The 23,192-nt window shown below is 60.7% G+C and overlaps 1 protein-coding gene across 1 annotated transcript in view; it reads left to right on the top strand.

Moving 5' to 3' along the window:
• Window positions 1-229: 229 nt before the first annotated feature.
• The window catches only part of SLC12A7 (solute carrier family 12 member 7), a 66,414-nt gene continuing 43,451 nt past the window's right edge, over window positions 230-23,192 (top strand). The window contains exon 1 of the mRNA XM_036846797.1: window positions 230-536. Within this exon, the coding sequence (XP_036702692.1) occupies window positions 440-536 (97 nt within the window). The 5' untranslated portion in view covers window positions 230-439. The remainder of the gene's footprint in view (window positions 537-23,192) is intronic.

The following is a 23,192-nucleotide window of genomic DNA, read 5'->3' as shown; positions in this document are numbered from 1 at the left end:
GGGCGGAGGTGTCCTACAGAACGTCTGTGCTGTCCCTACGGCGGCCATTGGCCACAGGTGCCCCTTGACCGCTTGAAATGCGGCCAGTGCAACCCAGGAGCTGGATTTAACTTTTTAAATGTTTAATTAATTTAAATTTAAGCTTAACTGACCACGTGTGCTTAGCGGCTGCTGAGTCGGACAGCCCAGGAGCTGGGCACACAGCAAAGGAGAAAACAGAAGCCCGGGGCCTCGGGGCTTTCGTCCAGGAGATGACAGGTGGTGGACCAGGGGCAGCTGTGACACCGTGACATCGTGACACTGTGATGCTGTGACACCGTGACGACCGTGCTGCGGACTGGCTTGCGTCCCCAACGTTCTTCTCTTGGAGCCCCGACCCCCAGGACCTCAGAATGTGACTGTCTTTGGAGACGGGCCTTTAAACAGGCAATTAAGGTAGATGAGGTCACTAGAGTGGCCCTCGTCGCGCCTGTCCCTACAAGAAGAGGAGCTCAGGACACAGACACGCACAGACGGACGACCACGTGAGGGCACAGGTGCTTGTTGCAGCCTCCGTCCCCGTCAGGCGGGCCCCTCTCGGCTCAGCCTCCTCGCCGACCCTGCTCTGTGCCCCCGGCTCTGCTCTGCCCTGAGCCCCCCGCCGGCCACCTGAGCCCTCCCCCGGGCCGGGCTCCTGTTCTCGTTGCCTGGAAACCCGAGCGCTCCTTCCCCCTGGATTAGACTGAGCAGAGCAGGCGGTACCGCGCTCACGAGCAAAGGCCGTGCCGGGCACACTGGGCAGCCGCTGAGCCCTCGTCCCCTGTTACCAGAGGCCACCTCCCTGGGGGGGGGCGGGACGGGCCGTGAAGCCGGCGGGTGAGGCCAGCGGCCCACCCCCATCCCGCCCACCTGTGTCCGCTGGCCTGGGGTGTTGGTGCGCCGAGGGGCCAGACACAGATGTTCCCGTGTTCAGAGAGCGGTCAGCGTTTGCCCCCGGGACCTCAGGGGCCGCTGGGCCACAGCACGGGCCGCGGCTCCCCTACCTGGGCAGGGGCTGCGGGTGCTGAGCGCCTGGTGCTGCGCCCGAGCAGACGGTGCAAGGCGAGACCCCGCCTCCCGTGCACAAGGTCCCTGTGGTGGCCTGCAGGGCGCGGGCACCTGCTGCACTGCACGCCCTCCGCGGGGTCCCGACCTTCACACCTGCCGGCTCCTCGCCGCCCTGCAGGGTTTCGCCGTCCGACGCGCGTAGTGCCTGCAGGCCCTCACGGCCGCCCCTGGCGAGAGCAGTGTTGCCACGGGCCTGCTGAGGGGGGCTGCCTCGGGGCGCCGACCGCTGCAGGGAAGCCCCGATCACCTCGGGCTGAAACGCTGGGCGGGAGGGGTCTGTGCCCGCCGCCTACGATGAATTGAGACGAGGATGCGCCGGGGGCCGGGGCGCGTCTGTGGCCAGAGGTCTTAGCTGCGCACTTCCTGGGCCTGGTGGCCGGAGGCGTGGGCGTTCAGGGGGTCCTGGAAACGCGCTTTAGGGGCAGATTGTGAGGGCCTCAGAACGTGGGGGGCTGGGACGACGGGGAGGGGCGCTCATGGATGCACGTAAGACAAGCAGACCCGCGGTGGGGGACTCAGGTCGCAGATGCGGAGTCTGGCTGCCCAGGGGTCCAGCGCGGCCTCTCCGCCCGTCTGGGACCACGTGTCAGAGCAACCTTGTCTGCTGGGCGGGCCAGGCCTCACTGTCCCAAGTCTCTGCCGGGCTGTGCCCCCCACGGGGGCGGCCGGGGGCTAAGGGTGCTGCCTTGTGCATTGCCCACCCTGCGTGTACAGCCCTCGGCTCCTGCTCTGGGCGTGTGTTTGGGGTCCGGTTCTGAGGCTATTAGTGGGCCGAATGGTGGTCCCAAAAGATGTGTCCTTGCCCTGACCCCTGGTACCTGTGATGGGACCTTACCGGGAAAAGGGTCTTTGCAGGTATGATTAAGGGTCTGGAGATGAGGTCATCCTGGGTTACCCGAGGGCCCTGAATCCAAGACACGTGTCCTTAAGAGACACAGAGGGGAAGAGACAGGCCCCTAGAAGAGAGGCCACGTGAAGACGGAGGCAGAGGCTGGAGGGACGCGGCCACGAGCCCAGGACTGCCTGGAGCCTCAGAAGCTGGGCGAGGCTGGAAGGACCCTCCCCCAGAGCCTCCGGAGGGCGCGGCCGGCGACACCTCGCCATCACACTTCCAGCCCCAGAGCCGGGAGCGGACGTTTCTGAGTTAAGCCACCGGCTCGTGGTTCCAGGTCACAGCAGCTGCAGGACCCTCACACGGGCTCTTAGTGGTGCCAACGGGGGCCAGGTGGGTTTGCCTCAAGGTGTCTCGAGCTCCCTGGGCCCTGGGGAGGGGGTGGGTGCAGAGGAGACGAGGCACAATGCCCGCGCCTGCCTCGCCAGACTTGCGAGGGCGTCCCCGTCGTGTGGCATCGTTGTGGCCACCATCCGGGGGTCTTGCGTGTGCTGCTGCTCTGGGCACCTGGTTTGGCCTGGGGGCAGCACCACCGTCTGCATCTACAGAGCTGGAGGGGGAGCCAGGGGCAGCAGGGCCCAGCCTGGACCCGCAGCCCGTCCTGGAGCGCCCACCCTGCAGCCCAGGAGCCCTGCACGTCCTCCCCGAGAACCACGGACCCGCCTTCCCTAGGGCTCACAGGGCTTCCTGAGGCAGCCCCAGTGTTACCCCAAAACTGGGTCCGCCTCTTGGTGGGTGTTGAGCCAAAAGGCACAACCAAGCCAGAGAGCGGGAGAGGAAGGATGTGTTACTACTTGGGGCAAGTAAGGAGAACTCCCGGGATCTTCCCCAAAGCAGCGTCTCCCCGAAAAGCAAGATTGGGGAAGGTTTAAGTGAACGGTACACGCATATCCAGGAAGGGGCTTGAGCAGAGGAGAGGTCAGCACAGAATTGGGGCAGGTGGACGGAGTCCGAGCTTTAGGTGACTGCAGTCGGGAGGGTCAGCGTCATGACTGTGTCCTCCCCCTGGGCGGGGGCCTTAGTTCCTGCAGGACCACTCAGAGACCGGAGCAGATTGTGGCGTACGTCCCTCGAGGAGCAACTAGGGATGAACTGAACTGTCGTTTCCTGAACTCTTGTTCTTGACTGCTTTTCCTTTGTTCCTACGTTCCTTCACTTCCCTAAAGATCACTGATTACCGAGACCTGCCCAAGGGCAGGCACTGTGGCCAGGCTTCAGTGACAAAGTGGCTTAGGCCAAAAAACGGCTTCTCTGATGTCAAGGAAGCCGTGCCTGGTTCTCTGTCTTCAGGGACCCCCACACTGTCTGCTTACACCAGGAGGAGGGGGCTGGACCCTGCTCCCAAGCGGCCCTGGAACCAGTGGGAGGGGATCGTTGTGTCCTGGAGCCGGTGAGCTGGACGGTGAGAGAGCGAGACTGAGGGGTGACCCGAGGAGGTCACAGAGGCTGCGACCTGGCGAGGGGCGGGGTGCCCTTCAGCCTCGCCACCCCCAGTGCCACTCGGTGATCAACAGCCTTCAAAGCAGCCCTGCAGGAGGGACCCCCACCAACTCCCCGTGACCAAAGCCCCCTCCCACGCAGACCCTTGTTCAGACCCAGGGGTCCATCCCCAGCACCTCGGCTGAGCGCCCCTCATGGTGTCCACGGGGACATGGCACTGAGCACAGGCCGTGAGCGTTCTCGCATCAGCTGCTGCGTTTGCAGGGACAAAGTTGTCCCCTTGAATTCAGCGGGGCCATGTCCATCCCTGGGCCGCCTGTGTCCTGTCACCGCGGGCCCTCCTGTCACCGCGGTGACCGCGGGCCCTCCTGTCACCGCGGTGACCGCGGGCTGCGTGAAGTTGGCTCACATTTGGCAACAGACTCGCTTTGCCCGGAAGCTGGTCGTGACCCAGAACCTGTGGGGCGAGTGTCTAACCCGCCCGCTGCTGGGGCAGCACGGGGCGGCTCCAGGGTTGCCAGTGATGATGTCAGGAGCAGACGGGACGACGGTCCTGGGGATGCGGGCGGCGCCTGCCCCAGGCTGAGGCCACCGCAGCGGCCTCGGGCGCGGAGCGCATGCGTGTGAGGAGCTGGGGAAGGACCCGCAGGGCCGGCCGTCTGCCCAAGCGGGGAGGTGGTGCATGGGTGGCCAGTGGGTGCCTCGTTCTCACTCACTTTCGTTTGAAGGCAAAGGGTGCTCGCGGGGCTTGCTGATGGTAGTTCCACCACGTGCGGTGGTGCCGACTGGCGCCTCTCGTGGGTGACGGGCTGCTTGTGGGCGAGCCCTCCCCACCGGAAGGCCCTCGAATCGGTGCAACCCCCCAGAGGGAGCGGCCCCGCCGCCAGCAGCTTCCAGTCCTCGGAGGGGCCCTGCGTTGTCCAGGTAAAGCCTGGTTGACCCCGGGGGGCACCTTCACTGGCTTCAGAGGCCGGGAGGGTGTGGGGCCCGGCAGAGGCCACTGAAGGCCCGAGGGGGCCGGGCAGGACTGGGTGACCCGAGCACAGGGGCTGAGGGTGGCAGGAGGACCTCGGGCTGGCTGAGGCCCCAGAGCCGCCCAGCACCGTGGGGTTGCCCCGTGGAGAACAGCGCCGTGGCTTCTCCCCGGAGCGGCGTCTGCCCGGCTTCGTAAGCTTCAACCTGGTGATTATCCCCAACCTGAAGGCAGGTCGCGAAGTGGGGGTGGGAAACGTCCCTGATCTCGGAAACGGGGCCGGGGGGATGGATTGCCTACCGTGTGCGGGGCGCTGATCTGGGTGCCGGGGGCACAGCTCAGATGTCGGTGCCCGGCCCTCTCCCCGCTCCGCCGTCCTGACTGTGGGTCCCAATGGTGCTCTGGAGTGAGAAGGGGGCCTCGGCTGCAAGGGCCACTTCCAGGAAGATGTGCCCTAGGCTGCCGAGTGCAAAGGCCCTGGGGCAGTGCCGGCTCCAGGACGGGGCTGCGGATGTGAGTGAAGACCTCCTGCTGAGCTTGCGGGGTGAGGGGGTCGGCCCCGCCAATCACTTGTTTGGCAGAAAATCCCAGGCGGGCGAGGGGGGAGAGCGTCCCAGCCGAGAGCGGGACAGGTGCCCTGACAGGGGCCATGGCCCAGGGAGGCCGAGGGGGGCTAGAAGGGGGCGTCCCACGAGGTTGGTGAGGGGAGCGCTGACCCTCTGTGGTTGGTCCTGAGCTGGCAGGAGACGACGCTGACTGGTCCTGACCATCGGGGCCCATCGCTGCTGAGGCTGCGGTTTGGCTTCTGGGCTGGCGGCTGCAGAGGTCGTGGGCCGAGGAACCGTGGTCACCTGTGGTCTGGCTGCTGTGCACTCGGTGTCTCCGGGGCAGGTGACGGGGCTGCCTGCGGAGCGGGACTCGAATGTTTCGGTTGTTGGCACGTGTTTAGGTTTCCAGCGGGGAACACGTGGCCCCGCCTGTGTGGGGTGGACAGCCCTGCAGTACAGGTAGAGTGAGCTCAAGGGGGGACCCAGGGGAGATGGAACCTCGTGATGACCAGGGGAGAGTTGCCAGCCGGGCGGTGGGGCTCACCGAGAGGCACTTAGTCCAGAGCAAAGTCCCTGCAGCTGCAGGCACCCGGGCGTGACTTGAAGGGTGAGGCCTGGGCCTGGGGACGCGGGTATCAGCCTCCGCGGCAGACCCGCCAAACAGCAACGGGAGAGAGCCAGGCTGGCCGCCAGCTTGGAGAATTCGCACCGCCCGACCCGTGAGCTGGCCAGGAGGCCCATGTCGACCGCTTTCTCTTTCACTCTCTGGGCCTTGATCGCCTCTCTCCCAGATCCCTGGCCTCCTTGCGATTGGAGGGTGCGATTCTGTTCTGAGGAAAAGTCCCCACGGATGCTGAGTCATGAGTCACCCGTGGCGTAAGCGGCAGAGCAGCTCGGTCCCCAGACAGGCCCCTGGGAGGGTGTGAGGAGCTGCTTTCACCCGGCCAGGCGCGGTCACAGCCCCGGCCACAGCTGCGGTCACGGCCGCGGTCACAGCCAAGACCGCGGTCACGGCCGCGGTCACAGCCACACAGCCAGGCCCTCGGCGTCTCGGGGAGGCCTGCGGGTCTGGAGAGGGATTCTTCCTTTTCCCCTGCAGGTTCGCCGAGGTGGTGGAAACACACCCCAGACACAGGTGCCCTTTGCCCTCGTCCTCCCTCCAGTCCTGGGGCTGGGCAGGGCGGGCACTGGAGGCCGTCCAGCTCTGCCGGTGCCCATTCTGTTGTCCAGACCCCGCTGTTCCTCTCTCCAGGCCCCCCTCCTGGCCGCCCCCGGCTCACCGCTGCCCCAGGGGTCCCACACCTGCCCCAGGGGCACAACCCCACACCCTGATGTCCAGCTGTGATGCTTGGCCTGCCTTCCCCACCCCCTCAGGGACCCACTCTTCTCCTGGCTCTGGGCAGCAGTGCACGTCCAGCGGGGCCAGGAGGGACGCCTGCGGTGAGCGGGAGACCAGGCCAGTGCTGGCACTCCTGTTGAGCACATTCACATTGTTGTGCAGCCATCACCACCATCCTCTCCAGAACTTTCTCATCTTCCTAAACCAATACTGTGCACCCGTTAAACACTAACTCCCCCTCCCCCTCCCCCGGCCCCTGGCCCCCACCATCCTCCTCCTGTCTCCAGGAATCTGACTCCTCTGGGTTCCTTACGTGAGTGGAATCCTACAGGATTTGTCCTTTTGTGACTGGTGTATCTCACTGAGCACAATGTCCTCAGGGCCCATCCATGTTGGAGCCTGTGTCGGAATTTCCTTCCTTTTTAAGGCTGAATAACGTTCCATTGTATGAATGGACCACCTTGTGTTTATCCTTCATCTGCTGATGGACACTTGGGCTGCTTCCCCCTCTTGGCTATTGTGAATATGCTGCTGTGAACATGGGTGGACATACATCTCCTCGAGACCCTGCTTTCAGTTCTTTTGGATCGGTACCCAGGAGTGGAATTGCTGGGCCACACGGTAGCTCTCTGTTTAATTTTTGGAGGAACCTCCATTCTGTTTTCCACGGCGGCTGCACCATTTCATGTTCCCTCCAGGAGTGTGCAAGGGCTCCCATTTCTCAACATCCTCGCCTGTTAGTCTGTTTGCTTGATAATAGCCACCCTAACGGGCGTTGAGGTTTTCTAACACGCTGGGAACGTGTGCTGCCCCAGATCAGGGAGCTGGGGCTGCCTGGGGACCAGCGCTGTGGTTCGCTCAGAGCAGCGGCACCCGCACGTTCGGCTGGCTCTGGCGGGCTGTCCGGAGAACAGCCGCGGTGCCCAGCCGAGCCGCTCTCCCTGCTGCGCACGCGCACCTGAAGTGGGGGGAGGGGCGACTGCCTCCGCCTGCCTGTCACGTGGTCGCTGCCTCGCGGTCTGGACGTAGCTCGGCTCACCGGGGGTACCCGGGGAGGTGACTAGGGTGGCAGCCGAGCCCCCAGTCTCTGACTTCTTTGAGGCTCCACCAAAGAGGAAGCCTGACAGCCCAATCGGAAGCAGGAGCCTCTCCAGGAGGTCCTTCTAGCCTCCTGCCCGCCCCCGCTCTCTGGGGGATGCCACTGTGTAGACACTGGTCAGCGATGACCCCCGGCGCAGCTGGGACTTCCTGCCTGTGCTCTGCTCCCAGGAGGCACTTACTGGTCCGCCCCCCGACCCTGCCCTCGCCCCCGACCCCCACCCACGGCCCCCGGCCCCACCCCCCCTCCCGACCTCGACCCCCGACCCCCGACCCCCAACCCCGGCTGCAAGGTCCCGTCCCCTACGAAAGAGATGAAAATACGCCCCTAACTGCTGGACTCCTCTGGCCTAATCGTCCCCCCAGGGGGCCTGCGGGCCAAGTCCCCAGGCTACTGGAGAATCTTCCACTCAGGTCTGAAGAGCTGGAGGCCGAGGCCGCCACACCTCAGGGGCAGGGCCAGCTTTGTCCATCTGCACCTCCACCCTCACCCGGGCAGGGCGGGCAGGCCGGGCAGGCCCAGCCCGTGGCACGGGCACTGTTACGTTCAAGCTCCAGACACGCACAAATAATTCTTAGGGCGAGCAACGTGTGGGACACACGTACCAAAAAACCAGTATTGACTGGAAATTTGAATTTGACCGAGCGCTGTGTGTTTACTGGCAACCCCCATCGGTGCCCTGTGACCATGGACGTCGTCCTAGAGCGATTCAGAGAGGGCTGCAGCCACCCCTGACCCCGCCTCCCCAGGAGACCCTCCGAGACCCGCAGGTTGGTCAGGCCCGGTGCGCACGAGGCCCGGGTGCGCCCTGCGCGAGCGGACTCTCTGTGTCTCCCAGTTCCGTGCAGCTCCTGTGCTCAAGCCCTGCCGGCGTCACAGCCAAATGCTCGGGGGCTCCTCCTCCCGATACCAGACCCCGGGCCGGGGAGCCTGACGTGGGGCTGGGAGCTCTCACTCCTGTGGGAGCACCTCTGCGGCGTAATTATTCTCCAGTTTGCAGGTCCCCCTGCCCTGGGGTATGGGATCTGGTCATATCGCTAGTGCGCCCTTTCCGCCGTCTCACTGGGTTTCTTCCTTACGTCCTTGGATGTGGAGTATCGTTTTGGGTAGACCCAATCTTCTTTACTGACGTTGTTCAGCGGTCAGTTGTGATTTTGGTGTGCTCGTAGCTTGGGTTCTTCCGCTGCACCATCTTGTCTCTGACCCTAGAGTGATTTTAGGACATGTGGTGCCCCCAGGCCCTGGCGGGAAGGAGGCTGGGACCTCGCGGGAGGGGCCTGAATGGGCGGAGGAGCCGCGCAGGGGTGGGGGCGTCGGGACAACCTCAGGGAGTGGGGAGATGCCCGAGGGGTAGTCCGGAGAGTGGACCGCGTCTCTGGGAAGAGATGGGAAAGAGGAGAAATCAGGTCGGCGCAGCAGGCTGAGTGGACGGTGCTGGCACACCATTCGTCCCTAAATCTCCACGGCGAGGTGAGAGAGGGCAGGGACGGTCCCCGACCCGGAGCAGGAGCGGAGACCCTGGGCTGGCCGCCTCTGCTGTCCTCAGGGCCCAGGGTGACCACCGACGAGCGGGTTGGCCATCTGGGGCTGTGTGTGTCCCGAGGCTGGCGAAAGGGGTCGTGAGTTTCCAGAACCTTCCACGTGTGGAGCCGACACTGGCCTCCTCCTCAGCCCTGCAGCAGGGCTCCAGCGCTGAGGGCGGCGTCCAGGCCCCGGGCATGCAGGTGACCATTGGGCGGGTAACGGGACAGCCGGTAAGGGTCGGGGAGGACCGCGTGGACAGGGGCTCCGAGTCACACCTGGTCCTGCTGCCCCAGCCTGTTTCCGTGGGAGCTGCCTTGTCCTCGGGTCTCCCTGGGCTGCTGTCCTCCATGCCAGGCCCTGCTGGTCACCCCTGGCTCCTCTCAGATCCTGCCAAGAGGCCGGGGGTCTGGGGAGGAGTTCCAGAAGGCCGCAGTCCCACCTCCCATCCTTACTTACTCCTGGTCCCTCCCCTTCCCGCCGACCCCCCAGCTCGTCTCAGGGTGTCTCCCCCCGACACCCCGGCCCCCAGACCACCCTCCCTGGACAGATGCCTGCCAGGCCCCTGGCCCCCGCCATCTGGCTCCCTGGCCTGCACCCCTCAGACTGGCCTGGGGGTTCCCCTTGGTGAGAGGAAGCAGTGACCAGGGCCCTTCTGAGCTCCGCCTCCCCCATGCCAGGCTGGGCCGTGTCCCCTCCTGGCCCCCTCCCCTGTCGCCCCTGGTGGCCCTCGTCCTCTGCCTCCCCCCCTCCCCAGGCGGCCTGGAAGCCCAGGGTTCTCTACTGGTGCCCGTCCAGGTGTGTCCGAGGCTGCAGGTCCAGGGACGGGCAGAAGCCTCTCCCCTTCTTCCTGCTGTCAACGCGAGGGCACCAGGCAGAAGTCTGGGCAGGTTTGGGGGGGTGGGAGCCCTGAGCCGAGCCCCTCCCTCCCTCACTTCCCGCCAACCTCCGCTATCCTGCCCCTTGAAGTTTCCCCTGACGCCACAGAGGTCCCTCAGACCGGCGCTCACTGAGGGGGCACCTCCTCGCGGCCAGCCTCCCCCGGGGGCCCCGCGGGTCTCCTGGCGGGAGCAAGTGCCGTGGCCTCTGGAGGGTTCTGGAGCTGCCAAAGCTGGCCACCTTGATGGGGCAGCAGAAGGTCACCAGACTAGACGTGTGTAGACCAAACAGGTGCAATTTTCGGTGATTTTCACCCTATTTTCTGAACCACATCGAGAAATAAAGTCATGGAGGTAACATCAAAGGCTTCCTGGGCTTTTTAACTTTCCTCTTCAGGGGAAAATAGCATCGGGTGCCCTGGACTGCCCTGGCGTGGACGTCCCTCCCACGTGGGCTGACCCCCGCCTGCAGGCTCGCGGCCCAGGAGTCGGGTGACAGGGAGCAGCACAGATTCCCAGCCTCTGACGACAGCCAGACGTCTTTTCCTTCTGAATCACCTGGTTTCGGGGCAGAGGAATAATGCAGCGCCGTGGAAGCGGGGCTGTCTGGCATTTGTGAATGTAATCCCAGCCGGGATCTTTTATTTCCTTCCAATTTAATCATGTCACTTACACCCCACCAGAGTCAGGCTGTAACTTTCCCCCAAGACAATGACTCCTGGGTGCTCTCATGTTTATTCCGTGGCAGTTTTGGAGGCCCTGGCCCGGCCCTGGATCGAGGCCAGTGGCATTTGGGGCGGAGGCGGCCAATGCCGGCGGGCACCTGGAGGCCACCCCCTCCCCACCGCTGGGGACCCTGGAGGTGAATCCATAATGTCTCCTTACCATCCGTATCAAATTCTTAAAACTACTGCAACAAATGATACAAACTGGTAGCTTAAAGCAATACAAATGTGCCCTCGCACAGTCTGGAAGCTACGAGTCCTAAATCAAGGTGTGCGCTCCCTCCGGAGACTCCGGGAGGACCTTTCCCGCCTGGTCCAGCTCCCAGGGCTCCAGGTGTCTCTGGCTTGTGGCTGCATCTCTCTGCCCTCTGCCTCTGTTGACGCTTGACCTCCTGCCCTGTACCTCTCCTCTGGTGTCTTCACATCTCTCTTACAGCCACCAATTGTGCTGGATTAGGGCCACCCTAACCCCTACCACCTAACCTTAACTCACTTGCCTCTTCAATGACCCTATTCCCAATATGGCCAAGTTCACAGATGTTGGGTGTTAGGGCATCAGCGCATCTTTGGGGGACCCAGTTGGACCCACCACACTGCCTTTGTCATTTTTGCAGGCTCTGCCGTGCTGACCACCTTTTCTCACACGTTTTGCTAGGCTGTATTTTCATTATCATTTAATTCAAGATATTATCTGCTTCAACTGTGGCTTCTTCTCCAGCACATGGGTTTCTTGGAATGAGTTGCTGAGCTGCAGGCACCTGGGGGTCCCCATTACTTCTCAGGCTGATTTTCTGCACGTGCCTCTGGGGTCCAAGATGCGGCTCTGTTATTTCACTCTTTGAAATCAGTTGAGATTTGCTCTGTGGTGCAGACCATGATCCGTTTTGCTTACTGTTTTAGTGAATTTGGGGAGAATGGGGGTCTGCGGTTGCTGGGTGCGTGTTCTGGAATCTGTCAGTTAGGTCAGTCTTGTTACCTGCGTGGTTCAAATCTTTATCTCTACAGCTTTGGGAGTTTTTTTGGTCCACTTGTCCCATCGTTAGAGAGGCATCTCAGGCTCTCTGTCGGAGTGAAGTGTCTCCTCGTTTCCTCTGTCACCCTGCCGTGTGGGGCTCTGTCACGAGTGCAGGGGTCGGGGGTTCCCCTCCCAGTGGGTCTCCCTCCACCGCCTTCTTTGGTGTCAAGTACGTAGTTTTTACTCCTGTGCTGTCTCCCGTTAGCTGGTCAGTCACACGTCCTCCCGTTCTCGGTGGTGTTGCTTGTTCGGGGAAATTAGCACTTTGCACACGGCCCAGGAACCCAGGACTCCCCCCACCTCTTGGGCGCCATTGCTTGTGTTTAACCCACCGATGTATTGAAGGTTTTGCGCGTTTAAGCACTGACCCCATGGCCATTGCTGGCTTCTGCGGTCTACGTTCTGGCCCATTTCCCTATGTCCTTATGCTTCGGTTATCCTGTGTTTTCTGTGCTTCTGTTGAGAACCTTATTCTAGCTGCCTTCAGCTTGGGAAGAACTCTCTGAGGTTTTGCTTGTCTGGAGATGTCTTTATTTTGCCTTCCTTTTTTAAAATTGAAGTATAGCTGATTTACAATGTTGTGTTAGTTTCAGGTGTACAGCTCACCCACATGTGAACACACACACACACACACACACACACATATATATTTTCTTTTTCAGATTCTTTTCCCTTGTGGGTTATTACAAAATACTGAGTATAGTTCCCTGTGTTGTACAGTAGGTCCTTGTCATTTATCTATTTGCTATATAGTAGTGAGTACATGTTAAATCCCAAACTCCTAATTTATCCCTCTCCCCCCTTCCCCTTTGGTAACCATAAGTTTGTTTTCTGTGTCTGGGGGTCTGTTTCTGCTTTGTAAATAAGTTCATTTGTATCTTTTTTTTTTAGATTCCACATATAAGCAATATCATATGATATTTTTCTTTCTCTGACTTACTTCAGTTAGTATGACAATCTCTAGGTCTATCCATGTTGCTACAAATGGCATTATTTCACTCTTTTTTATGGCTGAGTAGTATTCCATTGTGTATATGTGCCACATCTCCTTTATCCACTCCTCTGTCGATGGACACTTAGGCTGCTTCCATGTCCTGGCCATTGTAATTAGTGCTGCAGTGAACATTGGGGTGCAGGCATCTTTCCTTCTCAACTACTGCATTTGCTGGCATGGGCACCTGGCGGGCAGCTGCTTTCCCTGGGCACCTTAAACACTCTTCCTGTCCCCTCTGGCCTCGTCCCTCCTCTGACTGCCTCCCAAGCTGAAGTTGCACGTCTTTTCTGGTTCTGCTTTTTTGACGTGCATCCCCTTTCTCCTCGGGAGCCAAGTGTAGCTGTCAGACGGTCTCATCCCTGATGTTATTTTTCCTCTGTGCTCAGCACTCCTTTGTATCACACAGTTTGGCCCCTGGACTTTGGGAGGATCGTGCTCTTGCATTGGGCACAGGTTGACTTGGCGGATTCTGAGTGACCTTGGTCTTCAGTGGCAATCAGAGCTTATTTTTAAAACGTATTTTTAACTCATTGCCCTGAGAAAATAGAAATTAGTGGCTTGCAGCATTTACACACAAAAAGCTGTTCTCTGTAAATGCGGGATGTAAGTTATTCTTATTAGCGCAGCCCTCTCTGCTCTCACAGATTCAAGCCAAATATTTAAGGTTTAAATGAGGTAAACTGAGAGATAGTTATCTAACTCAGAAACTGTTAATCAAACATACTTGCCTTCTCCATGTCCTGGCTACTGTAAATAGTGCTGCAATGAACATTGTGGTACATGTCTCTTTTTGAATTACGGTTTTCTCAGGGTATAGGCCCAGTAGTAGGATTGCTGGGTCATATGGTAATTCTATTTTTAGTTTTTTGAGGAACCTCCATACTGTTCTCCATAGTGGCTGTATCAATTTACATTCCCACCGACAGTGCAAGAGGGTTCCCTTTTCTCCACACCCTCTCCAGCATTTGTTTGTAGATATTTTGATGATGGCCATTCTGACCAGCATGAGGTGATCCCTCATTGTAGTTTTGATTTGCATTTCTCTAGTAATTAGTGATGTTGAGCATCTTTTCATGTGCCTCTTGACCTTCTGTATGTCTTCCTTGGTGAAATGTCTATTTAGGTCTTCCGCCCATTTTTTAACTGGATTGTTTGTTTTTTTGGTATTGAGCTCCATGAGCTGTTTGTATATTTTGGAGATTAATCCTATGTCTGTTGTTTCATTTGCAAATATTTTCTCCCATTCTGAGGGTTGTCTTTTTGTCTTGTTTATGGTTTCCTTTGCTGTCCATCGACAGATGAATGGATAAAGAAGATGTGGCACATATATACAATGGAATATTACTCAGCCATAAAAAGAAACTAAATTGAGTTATTTGTAATGAGGTGGATGGACCTAGAGACTGTCAATACAGAGTGAAGTAAGTCAGAAAGAGAAAAACAAATACTGTATGCTAACGCATATATATGGAATGTAAAAAAAAAAAAAAAGGACTGATGAACCTAGTTGCAGGGCAGGAATAAACAGGTAGACATAGACAATGGACTTGAAGACAGGGGATGGGAGGGGAAGCAGGGGCGAAGTGAGAGTAGCATGGACATATGTACACTACCGCATGTAAAATGGTTAGCTGGTGGGAAGCAGCCGCATAGCACAGGGAGATCAGCTCGGTGCTTTGTGACCACCTAGAGGGGTGGGATAGGGAGGGTGGGAAGGAGACGCAAGAGGGAGGGGATATGGGGACATGTGTATGCATATGGCCGATTTGCTTTGTTGTGCAACAGAAACTAACACAGTATTGTGAAGCAACTATACTCCAACAAAGATCTATTAAAAAAACAAAAGACACACTTCCCTTCTCTCTCTCTCTTCATGGAGCAGAAGAAAGCCAAGAAAAGGAGGTGGATTTGGTTCAGTTTGCCAAGCAGATTTGAAGTTTAAAGCCTGGGGTGGCGGTTCAGCCTGCTTGGGAAACGGTTGGCAGAATCGGCTGCAGCCAGGTCTGTGTGTCCGCGGCCCCCAGACACGCACACGCGCGTCCCTCAGAGGCTCCTGTGCGGAGGTCTCAGCCCAGAGCCATGCGGGGCCCCAGCCTGTGGGCGGCAGGTCCTCTCCCTGGGCCTCAGGACCGTTGGTGTGACCTTGGGACAGGTCCCGGTCACTTTATCTGTGCTGTGGGTAATAATAGGATAGAAATCACTGCCCTGGGCGCTGGAGGGTGACCTGCTTATCTCTGGGCTTCAGCAGCTGTTTAATTTAAAAGATTGTAAAGTATTTTTGTCTCAGTGAGTCTGGCGCATGCCACCAAATGTGGCAGGTCCAGGGAAGCACCCAGCAGAGGGTCAGCCCTTCCCCTCCAGCCATGGAGGTGCCGCCTGTCTCCTCCCGGGGCCGGGGCGGCGGGGGTGGTGTGCATGTGTGTGCACCTCTGTGTGATTCCTTACACAAAGGGGAACATAGTTCAGATGCTCGTGTTTCTTACTTAGATACATACCCCGGGCAGTGTTCCCCACCACTCTATGCAGGGGAAAGCATGCACTAAAGCAGATAGTCAAGAGGTGGAAGCAACCCAGGTGTCCATCGATGGATGATGGACAAACACAATGTGGTCCATTCAGACCATGGACTACGCTTCCGCCTTCAGAGGAAGGACATTCGGACGCAAGCTGCAATGGGAAGAACCGTGAGGGCTCTGCTGAGCTGGCCGGGAAGGGACGGGCACCACGCCTGTCCCCTGTATAAGGACCAGGGGGAATCAGGTCCAGAGAGACGGAGACCAGGGTGGCGGGTCCCTGGGGCTGGGGAGGGGGCGGGGAGCTAGGGTTTAATGAGTTTCGGTTTTGCAAGATGATGAAAAAGTCCCAGAGACGGAGGCGGTGATGGCCGCACACCCACGTGGTGGAAGGTGGAACCGAGGCACAGAGCTTATGTGAGTGAGCACGGATCTGAATCTGGCCGGGTGTTTGTGCGGGCCCCAGCCGCTAGGAATGGGGGGCTTTTGTGGAGACAACGGGGCGACCTGATGGGCCTCAGCCTGGGTGTGGCTCCTTGGGGAGCCCCCTCTCCGGGACGGTGGCTCTGTGTGACGGGGGCTCTCGCGCTTGCTGCTCTGACTCTGGCTGGGCTTCTGTTTGACGTTTAGGCCACCAGGGCACCAGAGTGACCCCACGTAGTGGCCTACGGGATTAATTATGGTTGCCAGTGTGAGTGTTCCTGATGCCACTGGGCTGTCACTCAATTACAGTTAAAATGGTTAACTTTATGTTATGGGTATTTTACCGCAATTAAACAAAATTCATTTTTTTAAAAAGGGAAAGAAAAACTGAAAGGAGTAGACGGTTTGATGCGTTTCTGGGCCTGCTGTTAAAGGCAGGCCTGGCAGCAGCCGTGGCCTGGGCCACAGCCCGAGGTCCCCGCTGACCTAGGGTGACGCTTGGCGGGTTCGAGGCTGCGCCCCAAAACCTCGGCTGGTCCTTACCAGGCCTGCGCGGGGGTCAGAGGTGGACGCTGTGTCTGCCCGGTGACGGACTCCAGGCTGACCCAGTGGCCCAGTGGCCCTCCCCCATGGGGGCTCGGGGAGAGGGGAGCCACGTGGCTGCCGTTCCTGAGAGACAGAGTAGGGACGCTGGGACCAGAGGAGCCAGGACGGCGCAGCCCCACCCCGGCCACAGGGCTGTAGTGCCCGACGCTCAGCCTTCCTGAGACCCCTCAGGAGCTTGTAGGAGTGGGGCGCGAGGTGGGGGCCCCGCCCAGGACTGCCGCGGGGACCCAGAGGGTGTCCCCCGCTGAGCACGGTGAGCCCAGAAAGGGTGGGAAATAACGGAGGCTGCGGCTGGGCTGGGGTGGCAGGGGTCTCACCTCTGAGACAGCACCAGGCAGGGCAGTCCCCTGAGGAGGCTTAGAGGCCCTACTCAGCTGCCCCGGGGTTGGGAGTCTGGGGCACAGACCCCCCAGGTGACCAGCGACATGCCTCGAGCAGACGCTGGCCAGAGGAAGGCAGACGTCCCCCCAGCCCGCGTCTTCCGTTTTCCCCGTCCACACAGCGCTCAGCGCAGCCGGCGGCCTCCTGTGCAGCCCCCAGGCCACAGCCCGTCCGGGGAGATGCCTGCAGTCTGCTCCCCTCGGGCCTGGGCCCCAAGCTGGCACCACAGGGCCTCCCCACGCCGCTGCCCCCTCCATCCGCCTGCTGCCCGGGGCCTCCTTCCCCCAGGGACCACTCCTCGTGCCCTGTGCTTGGTCCACCTCCGTCCTCCAGCCTGGGGACTCGCCTCCCAGACCAGATGGACCTGCTGGTTCGCGCTGTGTGTCCAGCCTCGGCTGCAGTGCTGGGGGATGGAGCGTTGAGCTGATGAGGGAACTGGTCAGTGACGGAGCCCACGCTTCCCCCAGAGCCTTGTGACCCCCACCCTCTCACGGCCCCCGTCAGGGACACCGCTGCCCCGGCCCCTCCCAGGCTGCGTGTGCACGTAGCTGTCCTTCCCTAGGAGAGCTTGCACTGGCTTCCGAGGACACCCGTGGATGTGCGGCAGGGTTCACCCCTCGGGGCCAGGCGAGGTCCTGACGGCAGCGGGCTCACGTCCAGGGAAGGCACAGCCCCGTCCCAGCCCCCGTAGGCTGTGTGACATCTAGCAAGTCACACAGCCTCTCTGGGCCCCACAGAACGAGTGTCTTTATTGTGCCCGCGGTTGGTTGTCTTTTTTCTTTCTCCGTGATTAGTTGAGGTCACCCGCACGAAGACTCAGAGCAGCCCCTGACCCAATGAGTATCAGGGAAAAGCCCTGCTGGGGGCTTGTGGGCCCTTGGGGCCTGGACGCCGGCCTCCACCCTCCCCAGGAGGCTGTGAGCTACTTGAGGGGAACAGGCGCCGTGCTCTGACTGTTTTGGTGAACTCGGCGCCCGCCCCCGTCAGGGCCTCCTGCCGGCTGGGCTAAGCAGACCGTCGTCTGGGGACCGAGGCACCTCTGCTGGGGGTGTGCCAGCCAGACGGGGCTCCGACGCCGGGCAGACGGCTGTGATTTAGCAGGTGTTTGCTTGCTGCTCTTTCCTTGTTGACAGGAGGTCGGGACAGAAGGTGCCGGAAGATGAGGGATGCGGACCTGCCGTGATGCAGGGGTGTGGTGACAGCACTCCAGGAGGGTGGCAGCCGCGTTCTTCCCTGCGAGTTGCAGACGGGGCTGGATGCCACGGGTCGGTTTGAGCCTGATTCTGACTCAGAACACCCCTCGGAGCCCTTCTGTCTTTCTCCTGTGAGGGATGCACCCAGCATGCCACGCCCTGAGCGTTCTGTGCCCAGGGATGCCCGCGCAGCCCCATCCAGGTCAGAGCGGGGCCCGGTCTGCACTCCAGATGCGCCTGCCTGCCTGGGAGCTGCCATTCTGGCACCTGGCCATGCGCTGGTCTTCCTGCCCTGGAGCGCCTGGTGGGCAGGGTGGTGCGGCCTCCTCTCGTCCCAAGGCCGCGCGCATCCCACCCGATGCACGCGCCCTCCCGTTTGCCCGTCGCTGTTGATGGGCATGTGCGTTGTTCACAGCAGGGCCGACCCGATGGTGCTGCTGGGACCGTCCTGGGGTGTCTCTGGTGCACACACGTTGCTGGCTGGTGACGGAGCCGGTTTTACATGCCCGGCGTGTCAGGAAGTCCCCCCGTCCCGCCCTGGCCCACACCGGGCCTTCCTGCGGTGGTGGGTGGACCCTGTCCCTGGAGGGGCTGCCTCACCTCCACTGTGGAGTCCACGCCCCCTCTTCTTTTCTCAGTGGTCCTTATACTGTCCGGACAGGCCTGGGTCGGTAACACGGCTGGCAGCTGCCTTGGGCTCTGGGGCCCACTTTCCTGCCCCTGATGGCGTCCCTGAGGAGCAGTGGCTGACGCTGGTGAAGACCACGTCGCTTCCTTTCATGGAGCGTTCCAGGCCACGAAGGAGTCCCCAGCCATCACCTTTGTGTACTTCTGTGTTCACGAAGGAGTCCCCAGCCACCACCTTTGTGTACTTCTGTGTTCACGAAGGAGTCCCCAGCCATCACTTCTGTGTACTTCTGTGTTCACGAAGGAGTCCCCAGCCACCACCTTTGTGTACTTCTGTGGTCACGAAGGAGTCCCCAGCCACCACCTTTGTGTACTTCTGTGTTCACGAAGGAGTCCCCTGCCATCACTTCTGTGTACTTCTGTGGTCACGAAGGAGTCCCCAGCCACCACCTTTGTGTACTTCTGTGTTTCGCAGCCCTGACTTCAGGCTGTGCTGCTGCAGGCCTCGGGCCTCCCCGATGGCCTCACGGGATGACCAGCCCAGGGGCCGCCCCACAGGGAGCCCTGAGAGCCAGCCAGGTGGCCAGGCTCCCTGCAGCCCCAGAGAGACGCACGGCACTCTGAGGGGTGAAAGGGGAGCCTGGCCACCACATCAGCAGAAAGGGCCCACGTCGACCCCAGTGCCACGTGGTGGAACCTGACGGCTTTCAGTGGGACCGCAAGGCTGGGAACCACCTGCACGTGTGCCAGGCTGGGGTGGACAGGATTTTGGAGGGAAGACGGAGCAGCAAAGGGGAGCCATTGGGCCTGAAGGGAGGTCAGAAGCATTAGAGCTTGAAGCTGGAAGCTCCCGTCCCCGCAGCCCCTGCCCCGTCCTGGCACAGGAAGCCGGGGCCGGCCCATCCTGCCCATCCTGGAAGTCCCTGGGGAAGTCCAGAGGGGGTGGCTGTGTCCCTTCCCTGCACCCTGAGATGTGGCCTCCTGGGGAAGGGTGGGAGGACCCCTGCCGGCGCCCTGAGCCATCTCGGGCCTGGGGGTGTGTGGCAGGGGAGCCCAGGGGGCTGGGGGCTGGCGCGGAGATGGCAGGGTGGGTGAGATACGCGGCCTGGACCCCTGATGCCCTGAGAGTCCCGGCTGTTCCTGAGGCTGGGACTGGCTGCCGGGGCCCTGGCGCACTTGACCATGGGTGAGACGGGCAGCGTGGTAGCTGTACGTGGACAGGAGTGGACGGGAGACAGTTTCACACGCGCGCATTGCCAAGCAGAGGCGTGCGCCTGCTCCCAGCGTTTCCGTGGAGCTGACGGCCCTCGGGGGTTCTGGGGAGCACCGTGGGGTGCTGGCGAGGGCCCTGGGCGTCTGGGCTCCGGCTGTGGCCCCCAGGACAGGGTTGGGGAAGGCGGCGGCGGTGACCGTGGGTCTGGCCTTTGCATCCCCGGATCCCAGTTGCTTGAAAAACGCTGTGCTGTCAGTGGTGCTTCCTTCAGCCTCCCTGGTGAGACTTAAAATGTCCTGCGAATCAGAGAACGAGTTCTTGAAGCTCGCCTAGAAGGCCTTCGCCTCCAGCACGTATGGTCTCAGGTGAGGAGGAGCATTTGTACTTTCCCAGGTTGAATTTTCACATGCCAGACTTTGGTTGCACAAAAACGGGTCAGGGCCCTCCTTGCTGGACCAGGTATAAAATGCGGCTGCACCCTCTTCCGGACCGTCCAGCAGGCAGGAAGGTCCGCCGCGCTCTTCTCTGACAACGGGGAGCCACCACTTCCTTTCTTCGAGAATTAAAACAATAGGGGCTCTGAGCACCGAGGCTGCAGGGTTCCCGGGAGCTGGGCCTGCCTCTCTCCCTGCCCCTCCCACGACTGATCGGACCCCGACTCTCTTCCCTGTAAACCAGGCCGAGGCTCGCCAGCTGCCCAGCCGCACCGGGAAGAACCCCCAGAAATGGTCGGCGTCTTCGGGGTTTCAGCTCAGTTCATTCTGAGTGCTGTTGTCTGGGGTCAACCTGTAGCCGGCGACTCACCCAAGTCCTCTCTGGCCTGTCCTGGGCCGTGTCCCACCTCCTCCCAGACCTGCTCTCTCTTTCCTGGTGGGAAGACCCCAGTCTCCGGCAGGAGACTCCCCGAGACCAGTCATGCCCAGAGCGGCCTTCTTTGGCCCTGGCTGGTGATCGAGTTTGTCCGGTTGTCTGCACATTCCATGGGGTGACTGCCGAGAGTCCTGCTGGGTCCGGCCGGGTCGGCTTGCTGTTTCGCTTAGCTGGCCTGCTCTCCTTCCCTGCGGTTTTTGGAAAGCTCTTTGCAAAATCCTCAGGTTACAGGGAAAGGTTTCTCAGGGTGGGGGCTTCTCTCTTTTGTCAAGGGGCTCTGGGTCCTCCTGGTGGAACTCGGGCAGGAACCGGCTTCCCAGAGCTGTGCCCCCCAACCCCTACCCCCCCACCCCACCCATCCCCCACGCCCATCCCCCATCCCCTACCCCACCCCCATCCCCCATCCCCCACCCCTACCCCACCCATCCCCCCCACCCCATCCCCCATCCCCCTACCCCCCATCCCCCACCCATCCCCTACCCCCATCCCCCACTCCATCCCCCTACCCCACCCCATCCCCCATCCCCCACCCCTACCCCACCCATTCCCCTACCCCATCCCCCACTCCATTCCTCTACCCCACCCCCATCCCCTCATGCCCCCATCCCCCTACCCCACCCCCATCCCCCCATCCCCCTACCCCACCCCATCCCCCATCCCCCTACCTCACCCCTATGAGATGCCCCAGACGGCCCGGTGGGGTCTCCCAGAGGGTGGGCCTTACGACTGGATCCCTGCCCTCTAGTGCTCAGGCCCTGTGCTTTCTGAACTGTGTATTCTCTTAACGTCACTTCCTTTCCTCCGCCCAGCAAGGTCTCTGGGGGGGAGGGGAGTTTGCTGGTGGGGGTCCCACCCGCATGTCTTCAGATGCCACCCGACAGGGACTTTTCGGGGAGGTGCTGCCCGCTCCTGTGTGTGCACCCCGATCCCGGAGGCAGAGGGGCAGGGTGGGCGAGCCTGGGGCATCCTGGCACCAAGAGTGGGCCACCCAGCCACCAGGCACATGACGTCCTGAGCTGGGGACAGGCAGAGCGGGGCCAGCTGGTGGCAGGAGGACATGCAGGGTGTGGAGACCGAGTTTCAAGATACGGCTGCGTGTCACTTAGAAACAAGGAGCTTCTGTTTGTTTGTTTTGTTGTTTTAATTGAAGTCCAGTTGATTTACAGACTTGTGTGAACTTCAGGTGTACAGCAAAGTGATTCAGTTACACATATCTATATTCTTTTTCAGATTCTTTTCCATTAAAGTTTATTACAAGATATTGAGTGTATTTCCTTGTGCTATACAGTAGGTCCTTGTCATTTATCTATTTTACGTGTAGTGAAAGAAGGAACTTTATTTACCTAGAATTATAAAATTATTTTATTTTGAAAAATTCCAAACCTACAGAAAAGCACAAGAATAGTGCGAGAACCCGCACTCACCCCAGTGATGTCCTTGACATCTGCCCTTGCCTTCCTGTCCACCCCTTCAGCCCTTTCACCTGCTGAGGGCTGGGTTTCGTTTGCTTCTCAGGTGACAATGACGTGATTCAGGAGCCAGGCCATTGTTATGCAGAACCCAGAGCCAGTTAGGTCCTGGGTAGGCGGCCTGGCCGCAGAGCCGCAGGGCTTCTGCGTGGGTGGGCCTTGGGTAAGCACTGCCAGAGCCCGGGGTCGGGGGCCTGGACTTGGGGCCACAGAGGGGGTCACAGTGGGGAGCTGGATGCAGGGTCACCTACAAAGGCTTCTGCAAGCTCAGCGCTGACTGCCACCCCAAGTTACTGCCACCTGTGGGGGGCAGTGGGGGTTGAGGTTTCATCGGCAGAGCCCCGAGGGCAGGGGGGCTGCCAGCCTCCTCACAGACCGGGGGTCTCAGCTCCGTCCAGCTGTGTTGGTGACCACGGGAGCGCATCAGCAAGTCCAGCCCCTTCGTTTTGCAGATGAGGAGACCGAGGCCAGAGGCCAAGGGTCGTCGGCAGGGGCTGGGAGGGCATCTCCTTTCCTGTTCAGAGCCTGGGTTTGGTCCTCCGACTTCGCCGCCCAAGGTTCAGCTGCAGCCTCGTCTTTCCGGGCTGGGCCTTGCTGTCCGGGAGGGTGTGCGGGCCCGGGTCGCGTGCGCAGAGGGCCCCACGTCCAGGGAAGAGGCCACAGCCCCGCTCTGAGCCACCGCATGGGGGGCAGACACGGGGTCCTTGTGGGTGACGTCAGGGAGAGGGTCTGTGCTCCGCCACCCCCTTCAGCACCACATCCGTCGTGTTGCCGGGCGACACTCCCATCTTCCCCAGGGAGCTGGTCCCTCCCGGGAAGGACATCTGGAAACGCTCCTGTCCTTTGGGGGCGGCCCTTTCCCCACCTTCCACGCTGCTGACCTGGAGAGCCGCTGACGCCACCCAGCACCATCGCAGCGCTGATCTCTGCCGTCTGACACTGCTGCCCCTTCCACGGGCCTGCAGATCTCCCCTCAGCCCAAGGGGGTCTGTGACTGTGGCCCAGGCCAGGGGCACCCCGGCCTCAGGAGGCTGGTGCTGCTGCTGCTGGGTGGGGCTGTTGACAGGGGAGCATTCCCGGGGGTCCCAGGCCCTCCTTCTGCCAGGAGCCCGGGACAGAGGTGGGAGCCTGGGCCACCCTGCCTGCTTCTCTTGTCTTCTCTTGGAAGTGGCTTTTCGGATTTTGGTTTTCTGTGCGTTGGTTGTTGACGAGAACACAGTGCAGGGGAATGCGGATCCCTGCGATCCCTGCCCAGAGATATGCGTGGCCTCCCCTGCCTTCAGGCCCATAGAAACTCACATGCACTTTCAAACAGGATCAGAGTGTCTGATTATTCTGCTGCAGTATGTCGTGACCATTTTTGCCCACACCACCTATATTTATGCCT

Source organism: Balaenoptera musculus, chromosome 3, assembly GCF_009873245.2.
Source record: "Balaenoptera musculus isolate JJ_BM4_2016_0621 chromosome 3, mBalMus1.pri.v3, whole genome shotgun sequence".
NCBI classification, from domain to species: Eukaryota; Metazoa; Chordata; class Mammalia; order Artiodactyla; family Balaenopteridae; genus Balaenoptera; species Balaenoptera musculus.
The sequence above is the reverse complement of the archived record's forward strand: the minus strand, read 5'-3'. Positions and strand labels throughout refer to the sequence as shown.